We start from the raw sequence: 10,724 nt of genomic DNA, 5'->3' as shown, positions 1-10,724 counted from the left end.
ATGAATACCCTCGAATATTATTGAATATATCGGGGGGAAACTGGGACATTGTTGAATCTGAAGAAATATAATTTATCTAAAATATTACATCTAAAGCACTTACAATTCCTAGCTATAAAAAATAAAATAGCATAAAATTACATGTCATATATGGGAAAATAGCTAAATAATTTAATAAATAATACATTAATTTATTATTGAAAGTCCATAGATTAAAAGAATAAGACAAGAACACTTTAATGGGGATTTAGTCACTTCACTTAAACATAAAGGAAACAAAGAATAAAGCAGACATGATCATGAATGCTGAGCTATAAGAAACAGATGTAAAGAAAGAGCCAGATATTGCTTTTGATTACAGAACATATTCAAATTCACAAGTAGTCTGAGGACTATTTGGGGAGGGAGTAAGCAAAATGAAAAGGTTTTGGGCAAACGATTGAGAAAAATATATATTATTGCTAATTTAACATGGTACATCACAGAAATAGTGGCCAGGAGAAGATGGTCCTAATCACACAGGGGACAGAGCAGAGACAAAGTGAGAATGCGCAGTTATCCATCGTCAGCAATAGCAGCTTATTGCTAACATGTAATGGAAATGCTTACCTCTAAGGTGTTTCAATTTGGATAGGTTGGAGAATATTATTTAAAAAAATTAAAATCCTGAGTAACTAATGAGAATATTGGTATGTAAATGTATGTGAAGATGATTTATGTATTTTTGAACATATTGCAGTTAGGATGATAATGGTATAATAACCAAATTTGATATGTATTTATATAAATGCAGAAAAGCCAGCCACTCGGAAGGACAGGTGAAGCTGAAAATGGATACAGTCGCCTATCCAGAGGAGAAGCAGTTGATCCAACTGATGTTTGAATTGTCATAACAGCTGTAAGAGTCCCCAATAAAATGATTTATTAACTTTTTTTAAAAAAGAAAAAGTTACAGGAGTATTGGGCCCCTGAGGGTACAGGAAGAGTGGAGGGTGGGGGTGGAAGGGGGATAATGGGAAGCTGGAAGCATTGATGTCTGCGTAAACCCCCTTGGTGGGATTGAACAACAGAAGTGTATATGAATGGATATATTGGATCATATAAGATATGACCAAAAAAAATCCTATGGGAAAAGAAGGAATAAGGTTTCCTGGGGGGTATGGTCAGTGAGGGAGGGAATACAGGGGAGCTGATATGAAGGAGTTCAAAAAAAAAGAAAATGCTTTGAAACTGATTGTGGTAGCAATTGTACAACACTACCTGATGTGATTGAACTATGGAATGTTATGATATCTGTAAGAGCTCCCAATAAAATGATTTCCTTTTTCAAAAACGAAAGAGAGGAATCTACAATAACTGGCAAACTTGGAAAAGAAGAGCAAAGTAATGGTGCTCAGAAGTTAAATAAGGACCGAAAGCAAAATAAAGTAATCAACTAGATGGGAGAAGAAAAGAAAAAGGATGCATAAAAAATTACACACAAATATAGAAATAGAAATAAAAGTGAATAAAACGTATGTCACGAGTATATATAGGAATACATAGGTTATAGGTATAAAACCTGGCCATAGATCCAAATTTACTTGAGACAATGTATATCTCCTATTCCATTACAATAATTAACAGTTCCTACTAACTCAAACATGGCTATTTCATGGTAAATTTTATATTACCAGTGTATAACCATAAATGTAGATGTATAGGTAAGGATTAATATAGACATATGTTTGTATTTATAAATTCCTGTGAATATGTAGGAATTATTTCAATCATTTCTCTGAACTGAGTCTAAGTGGGGGTGCTCATTGCGTAATATTTTCTCGGTATCATTATTGTTCTGAACACATCTTGTGGCATAAAACCTTCCTTAGAGCCCCTTTTACTTCCGTGTTTCTCAGGCTGTAGATGATGGGGTTTAACATCGGCGTAATGACCCCATTCAACATGGAGATGAGCCTGTCTCTGGATGGAGAGTGTTGACTAGAGGAAGGGCGGATGTAGGTAAATATCGTTGTCCCATAGAACAAACCAACCACCAGGAGATGGGAAGCACAGGTGGAGAAGGCTTTGCGCTTCCCTTCTGCTGACCGGATCTTCAGGATAGTGGAGACAATATAGACATAAGAGATACCAGTGATCAAGAAAGCACTGATTCCCAAGATACCTCCTACCACCAAGACAAGCATTTCTGCCATATAGGTGGAAGAACAGGAGAGCGCCACCACTGGAGGGATGTCACAGTAATATTGGTTGACACGATTAGACTTACAGAAAGACAGGCGGAATGTAAACACGGTATGCAGAAGGGAGTTCAGAAACCCGGTTGCCCAGGCACTGGCCATGAGCTGGACACAGCGCCCGTTTGTCATTATGAGACTGTAACGAAGAGGGAAACAGATAGCCACGTACCTGTCATAAGCCATGGCAGAGAGAAGAAAAACTTCATTCCCTATCAGGGCCACTAAGAAAAAGAGCTGCAGAACACACCCGACGAAAGAAATGTTCTGTCTCTCAGCCAAGAGGTTCTTGAGTATCTTTGGGACAGTAGCTGATGGACAGAAAATGTCTAAGAGAGACAAATTTGCCAAAAAATAATACATGGGTGTGTGTAGTTTTTTCTCAGTTCCAATGGCAAGGAGAATGGCCCAATTTCCCATCAAAGTGATTAGATAGATAAAAGCAAGTACCACAAAGAGAGGATAGCGCACTTCAGGGAGGTCCGAGAGTCCCATTAGGATGAACTCTGTGATGGTAGTTAGGTTGTAGACATCCATCCCCTGGACAGAATGAAACCACCACACACGTAATGATTAGGATCAAAGCTTTGGAAAATGTATATAGTTAGTATTATGAATAAGGATATCCAAATACCAGTTTTCATCAACTCTTTCTGAACTCATAGAGCCCCCTTTTGTTTCAGAGTAGAACTGTCATCCATTGTGTCTTCGTGGTTGTTGCCTTTAGCATGCAGACTGATGCTCCTTTCTTTTAGTAACTCAGAGCTTACCTATTTTTACCACCCAAGGAGTACTGTGAATTAGTGTCAAACCCAAAAACACACTCACTGCTTTTGAGGTGATGCTGACTCATAGTGGCCCTAAAGGACTGGTGAGAATGGTTCCTGTGAGTTTCCAAGACTAACTCATCACGGGAGTAGAAAACCCCATCTTTCTCCTGCACAGCAGCTGGTGGATTTGAACTGCTGACCTTATTGTTCAGTTACCGCAGTAAAGTTTCCCTCATGTTTAAATTACTTGGAATTTTCATCCATATTTCCTCAATGAGAATAAAAACAAAAAAATTCTCCGAAATTAGGGCTTTATTTAAAATGTCACGCTCTTAATAAAACTTTGCTTTGATAGCCCTTCAGCAATATTTGGAATTTTACAACTCGGTGAACCTTAGTAATAATATATTACCCCTAATTAAACTTGTACTTTAGTCTCCCCCATTTTATCTCTATAGTTTGATATGCTATTTTAATATTAAGTATCTTAATGGTACTACCTGTATATTATTCCTTGATATAAATAATTATAAAAAGCTGTTAGTCACCATCAGACACAGGATATAAAGTGGATAATAAATGACAAATGAAGGAATTATTGAATTTTGTTCTACAAAATACTTCTTAAAGCAAGGAATAAATCAGAATATATATCTTCAAAGTCATAATCACTTATATGTGAATATTCCCTATTTTTCACCTAATTAAATTTAAACTGTAGAATATAAATGAAACCTTGTGGATAATATCCACAGAGGACCCACACAAAAACAAACATGCACATATATTCAACACCCTTACTCTTAAATTTACTTTCTTGACTCTTTGTCTAAGATAACTCAAGGGATATAAGTTTTTAAAAAATGATGTATGCTAAACATTTTTGGTTATTTCCATGGTTATTTATTCATAGTTAATTTTCAAATTATTTAAAATATACATTATAGTCCAAAGTTATAAACTGCTCACAAAGTTTAGGAATGCTTACAAAAAGACTAATTTAATTAAATATCTGAAGATCAGTACCTCTATGAATATTGTAGGTCACTTAAAAATTCTTTTTTTTTAATATTACGACCACACTAAAGAAAACTTAAGGTCTTTAAAAAAAAAAAAAAGAAAGCTTAAACACAAAAAAAGAATTCAATGTAAGGAATCATTTTCTATTACATGTTCTCCATCACTTATTTCACTTGATTGGCAGTGATATTATGTTTTGTTTTGTTTTTGTCTCAGGTAACATTTGCAATATACACAATGAAAATTTTACTTTATTTTTTATTTACTGAATATAAACATTGTTTGTCACTATCTTTTGCTACCCAGAAATATTTAAAAAATAAATCCTCAAGATATTAGGGAGATGTTACTATTCTTTCATCATGCACACCAGCTCAGGACTGAAGGGGGAAAAAACCCCAACAACTCCAGCTGATGAAATTAAGGCCATAAAGCACCTGGTGCTTAGATAGCAATAGTCGTTCAAAAAGCAAAATTGAAGCAAACCAATAATGTCTACATTATCCATTTCAAATCTTCATATGCTCAAGAATCTATAGAGCAATGACATTTCAAGTTTTTTAGATGTTTATGTATCAATACTTTTAAAAGAAAATAGTAGTTTAAAATTCAACACGCAATTGTTACAAGAAATAAAATTTTGAGACAATAAATATTAAAGACCTATTTTATGTCTTCACTTACTAATATAATTTGTGAAAACAAACAACAGCAACAAAATAAAACATAAAAGATACAAATTATAATCTTCCCCTGAAAAGACTTAACTGGCTCATCATCAGGATACACAAATAGCATATGTTCTTTCAAAAACAAGGATGCATTTTCCTTAAATTATGATATTGTTAAATACAATGCAGAAATTATTTATAAGGGGACATGCATTTATATTAACAAGACTCCTCCTTTTAAACCAAATCAAATAAAATCCCATCTAATAAAAAATAATAGTGACCAAAATGTTCTTAATAATTTGCTGTCAAAGACAATAATCTTTCTTTATAAAACAATGGAGCTATAGTTCATATATTCGAGTATCAGAAAAATCACTATTAAGTGAAATTTTCTCACTTGCTGTAAATTCAAATCCAAATATCTGAGGGCATTAAAAATACATGTTGAATTAAACTTTTATTATAATCAGAGACTTTAGTGTTTATTTTCATTAATTTTATAAAGGTAATACATTTAACAATGTATAAACATTAATAGATGTACAATTACTTATATCAACTTAGAAAGTTCAGAATATAGCGCATTATTTCATTTCTTTTTCAGTATATAATTACAAAGATTTAATTACCAATATAAAATTTCAATAAGATTAAAGTATAATGATCCAGGAAGTAAAATTGCATCAGTACAGAAAACTGAATTCCTCATTTTATATGGACTTCACATTGAATTTTACTTTATCTTATATTTAACTCACTTTACCCATGAGGATAAATACTGTAATTAGGCTGCTAATGGGAATATGCTTCACTTTTTGACAAGTCAAACTATTATTAACCTAGCACTGACACTTCACTCCAAATGAAATTTGTTAATAAAAGTACTAAATTCAAGTTTAAATAATATTGAAATTGTATGTTATAAAGAGGTCTAAGTTATAATTAAACATATTTGTTATAGAACTGAATTTCCAGAATAAAATTCAAGAAATAATTGATGTTATTATGTTATTTTACTGTTATGAATTATTCATTCACAAAATGCATGTTTTACATCAATTTCTAATGCATTTTAATTTTCTGATAGACTGGTTAACTTTTACACATATTTCATGGAATATTGCTTTCATGAGTATTGATAAAAATACTATTATGCACATGAAAAATTTTGTTGCTACTCGTTGAGTAAAATTTTAGCCTCATTTTAACCTGTAGCTGCTAATTTTACCTTTGAGCAGGTTGTTCACTTTCTGTGACTTTATATATTTTTTCAAATTCATTATTTTAATTTAAATTATACATGCATGAATTAGGAATTTTAAATGCTAAAGAGTTCATATAAATTTTTAAAAAATCAGTAAAATACCTCAACATACTCTCTATTTCATCTTGCATTCTATGTATTAATTTTTTTTTCTGATAATGAAGATTCTACTTCACCAAAATGGCACTATTTTACTTAATTGCACTTGTTTACATTTTTGTTATTGTTGTGAGGCACCATCGAGGCAGTTATAACTCAGAATGCCCTTATGTACAACAGAGTGGAAAATTTCCCAGTCTTGTTCCATCCGCTTAAGTGCTATTTTTGAGCCCGTAGTTGCAATGCTATATCAATACATCTCCTTGAGAGTTTTCCTCTTTTCACTACTCTATAATTTTTAATAGAAAGTATTAATTTTGTCATTATTTCTACCAATAACCAAGTTATAGGTACTTCTATCACTAACAAAGTTTAAGATTACAGTAATCTTTCTTTAAAATACATTCCACTAAATTTGTATACACAGCGTACTATTTTTCATAAGTAATTGCACTTAATTTTATATTTATGGCTACAGTATAAATATAATAAAAAGTGGCTTGTGTTTTCTGTTTTTAAAATATTACTTGCTTGATACACATTTAACTTAAATTTTATTTTACAAAGAAAACATATATAATTGCATAACTATATGAAAATTAAACTTTTCTATGACCTTTCTAGTTTTCCTAATTTATTTCCTTTCTAGTTAATCACATTGACTTTTGCGTTTATTAGGTCTTTTATAGCAATTTTATAAAATGTGGATACCTCTATGTGTGTCTATTTCCTTATATTATACAAATAGAGGCCTGGTGGTTTAGTGAGTGAATTGTTATACTGCTATACAGCATCAGCAATTCCAAACCATCAACTCTTCCACTTTGTAGGAGAAAGAGGAGGCTTTCTATTTCCTTGAAGTGACATTCCCAGAAAGCCAGAGGGGTGATTCTATTCAGTCCTGTTGAGTTTCTCTGAGTCAGCATCGACTGGATAACAGTGTTTGCTCTTGTTTTCATGTTAGTAAGCAGATGATTCGTGTTGCTTTTCTTAATTCAAAATATATCCTGGTCAGTATTAATATTGATACAGGGAAATAGATTCATTACTTTTAATGTTATTAATACTTCCTTTAATAAATGCAATTCATACAATTTGATGTCTGCCGTATCTCAAATAGCAGCACAGTGGATAGGTTTCAGGAAAGTTGACAGAATGAGAACAGACTATGGAAAAGGAATTGTCTTTTAACTTCTGACAGATTATCTACTGAAACATTTATGAAAAGCAGCTGGATATTGTCAGTAGCTGAAGCAAGTAGAAGGAATGATGAAGTCCAAGAGCTGAACAGAAAACTTCACAACTCAAAGTGACGTAGTATTACAATGAAATGTACAAAGGCTTGGTGTTAGAAAGCAAAAAAAAAGAAGAAGAAGAAGAACATGCTCAAGATAATTCATGTTTAAAGAGATAAAGAAAAATGTCAAGCCTTGAGTTGAAATATTGAGGAATTTTATGGGTAAAATATTGAGTGATCAAGGAAGCATCAAAGAAGAATACATAGGGTCAGGGTAGCAGAACGTTTTGGTGGATGTTCAATCATTTAAAAGAGAAACATATAAACAAGAACCAATTGACAAAAGGAAAAAGTCCAAGCTGCATAGAAATTTTTTGTGAAAAACAAGTCTTCAGGAACAAAAGGAATCCCAACTGAAATGTTTCAACAAGCTGATGAAGCACTAGATGCACTCACTTGTCTATGCAAACGCATTTGCAAGATAAACCACTGGCCAATTGACCGGCAGATAAAGGCAACCAAATAAAAGGCAGAAAATATAGAACAATATCATTAATATCAAATGTAAGTAATGTATTGATGAAGATAATTGAAATAGTTAAAGCAAAACATCTACAGGGAGTGAAGGGTCAGAACTTTAAGCTGGATTCAGAAAAGGACAAGGGAACAAGAGATACATCTCTAACATCAGATGAAACTTGCCTATGAGGACAGAAGATGCAAAGATGTTTACCCGTGTTTTCTTGACTGTGTGGATCATAACAAATTGTGGATAACAGTGCAAAGAATGGGAATTCCATAATACTTAATTGTGCTCATGCAGCACCTGTACATAGACCAAGAGAAGAAGGGAGTCTGCGTGCATTAAAATCAGGAAAGGTGTGCTTCGAGGTTATATCTGTTCACCATACTACTTCAGTCTGTATGGTGAGGAAATAATCCAAGAAGTTGGACTTTAAAGAGGAACGCAGCATCAGGCTTGGAGAAAAGATTACTATCAGCCTGCGACATGCATAGGACACAAACGATCTTGCGGAATGAAAAGCCTACAGTTTTCTCTGGGTTTCTGATTCTGAATGCCTAGATTTTGTGATCCAAAGAAATGTTGGGAAATTGATATTCTGTTTCTGCATTTAATAGGGATAATTTTTATTTTTGAGTAGCTTTGGATCACTTTATTTGTGCAAGTTCCCGGCAAGGATGAGGGGGAGGGGGCTGCAATGCACCGCTTCCCTGTTGTGGCCATCTGAATTGTCTTGTGCATTTAGGATAGAATCAACAAGAAAGAGCAGCATGTCAAAAGGTGGAAGTTGCACTTCTGTTCTGAGCACATGCTGTCCCTTAGGATTTATGAAATACCTCCTCCAAAAATCAGGCTTAGGCTTCTCACTTTGTTAGGTGCCATCCAGTTCTGACTCCGAGCAACACTTTTCCAACAGAATGGAACACTGCCTGGTCCGATGCCGTCCTCACAATTGTGCTTGTTTGAGCCCATTGTTGCAGTTGCTGTGTCAACCCATCTCATGGAGTGTCTTCTTTCTTTCTTGTCCCCTCCCATTTTACCAAGCATGATGTCCTTCTCCAAAGTATGTGAAATTAGTCTTGCCATGCTGGCCACTAAGGAACATTCTGGGTGTACTTCTTCCAAGACGATTAGTTTATGCTTGTGGAAGTCCAGGGTACTTTCAATAGTGTTCACCAGCACTGTAATTCAAATATATCAATTCTTCTTCCTTGTCCACATGCATATGAAGCAATTAAAATTGACCATGGCTTGGATCAGACAGACCTTAGTCCGAAAAGAAACTTCCTTGCATTTCAACACTTTAACGAGCTCTTTTGAAGCAGAGTTACACAATGCAGTGCATCATTCGGCCTTTTAACTGCTACTTCTCCTTGGCATTCAATTATCAAGACTCTGTAGAAAATCAGAGACCACCTTTGAAAAATATTTTTTGCCAATTTAAAAATGAATGAACCTAATTGTAATACTTTGATATGTAGCTACTTTGCATGTTTGACTAGTTTGTATTGTGCTGTTTTGAGAATGTTGTAAGGTTGTTTCAAGAATGTGGTATAGTTGTTAACCTTCATAACACAATATCATAAAGAGAAAACAAAAAGGCAGTGAGTGACCTTGCATCCTGTTAGCTAATTCTGAGACTCAGTGCTTGCTTTTCATCCAAGATGTCATCCATCTGGAGGAAAGCTGCTTGTGGGTTAGCTAGTATGGTGTATGGGAGTCATCTTGTACCAGTCATTTAATTTTAGTGATGCTCTATTTGGATTTAATGTGTCCCTTTATTGATAAATTACTTTTTGTAAATTTTAAGAAAGCAGTCTATTTAAACAATGCATTATAGAAGAAAGAAACCCACTGTTTTTTATTGATATAACAAGACCCACTCACCCAAGCCATTGTATTTTCATTTGCCTCACATGCATGGAAAAACTGGTCATTAACTAAGGGAAAAATCGATGCATTTGAATAATGGTGTTGGAGAAGAATAATGAAAAGACATTGGAGAGCAAAAAGAACAAATTGATCTGTCTTGGATGAAGTATAACCAAAATGTTCTTTAGAAACGAGGGTGGTGGGATTTTTCTCTCAACTCATTTGGACATGCTATCAGGAGAGATGGCTCCCTGGAAAAAAACATCATGCTTGGTAAATTAGAAGGACGGTGCAAAAGAGGAAACCCTTGATGAGGTGGATTAGCACAGTGACGGCAATAATGGTCTCAAGCATATCGATTGTGAGGATGGTGCGGGACGGGACGATGCTTTTTTTCTGTTGTACAAAGGGCTGCTATGCATTCTAACACATTGATTTCATATTTTATAATACTAGAAAGGAGAAACATCCAATATCTGTAGTGTATTCATAAACATTTATAATCCTTAGGTCTTTTAATAGTACCCAAATTAAATCTTCTCCACCCTTGGACTGTGTCTAATATGTATGTATGACCAGGGGGCTCTGGGAGGGTAGACACAGTAGGTGTTATCCACCTCTTAATCATGCATTGCTTTAGCAGGTAGATGATTTTCCCAGGCCATTCCAAAAGACACAGCACATACTTCCTTATATACATCATAAATAATAGTCACCAGAGTAACCATTCCAATATCCCTCGCCCTTCTGGTTCTTTCTCTTACAAAGGCCCATGCTTACAAGATTTATTGTGGAAGTCAACAAGCTACAATTCATGTGCAAATGCTCAGAATAAATTTGTTCAGTCAGGACAAGTTTCAAAGTTCTTTCATGGCTGCAAAGAAATGCCCAAATGCATGCCATTCTACTATCAGCCTCAATTCAAAACACTGAAGGCTAGCTCCATAGGTCAGTGGACCTAGTTTCTCAATGAAGTCACCAGAGGCACACCACTCACCAAGCCTATAAACACTCATGCTTACATGCTC

General features: G+C 34.3%; 1 protein-coding gene across 1 annotated transcript; it reads right to left on the bottom strand.

Moving 5' to 3' along the window:
- Positions 1-1,829: 1,829 nt before the first annotated feature.
- LOC101662177 (olfactory receptor 5V1-like) lies at positions 1,830-2,774 on the bottom strand. Its single transcript, XM_004696870.1, has one exon. It carries the CDS (start codon positions 2,772-2,774, stop codon positions 1,830-1,832), a length of 945 nt encoding a protein of 314 aa, XP_004696927.1.
- Positions 2,775-10,724: the final 7,950 nt, after the last annotated feature.

The sequence above is a fragment of the Echinops telfairi genome, unplaced genomic scaffold (genome assembly GCF_000313985.2).
Source record: "Echinops telfairi isolate 266 unplaced genomic scaffold, ASM31398v2 ScPeMD7_7469;HRSCAF=8507_0, whole genome shotgun sequence".
Classification (NCBI taxonomy): Eukaryota; Metazoa; Chordata; class Mammalia; order Afrosoricida; family Tenrecidae; genus Echinops; species Echinops telfairi.
Note: the sequence above shows the minus strand (reverse complement) of the source record. Positions and strands in the feature narration are given on the sequence as shown.

Excerpts from the sequence above, each read along its gene's own strand:
- LOC101662177 (XM_004696870.1), bottom strand. The coding sequence starts at position 2,774 with ATGGATGTCTACAACCTAACTACCATCACAGAGTTCATCCTAATGGGA.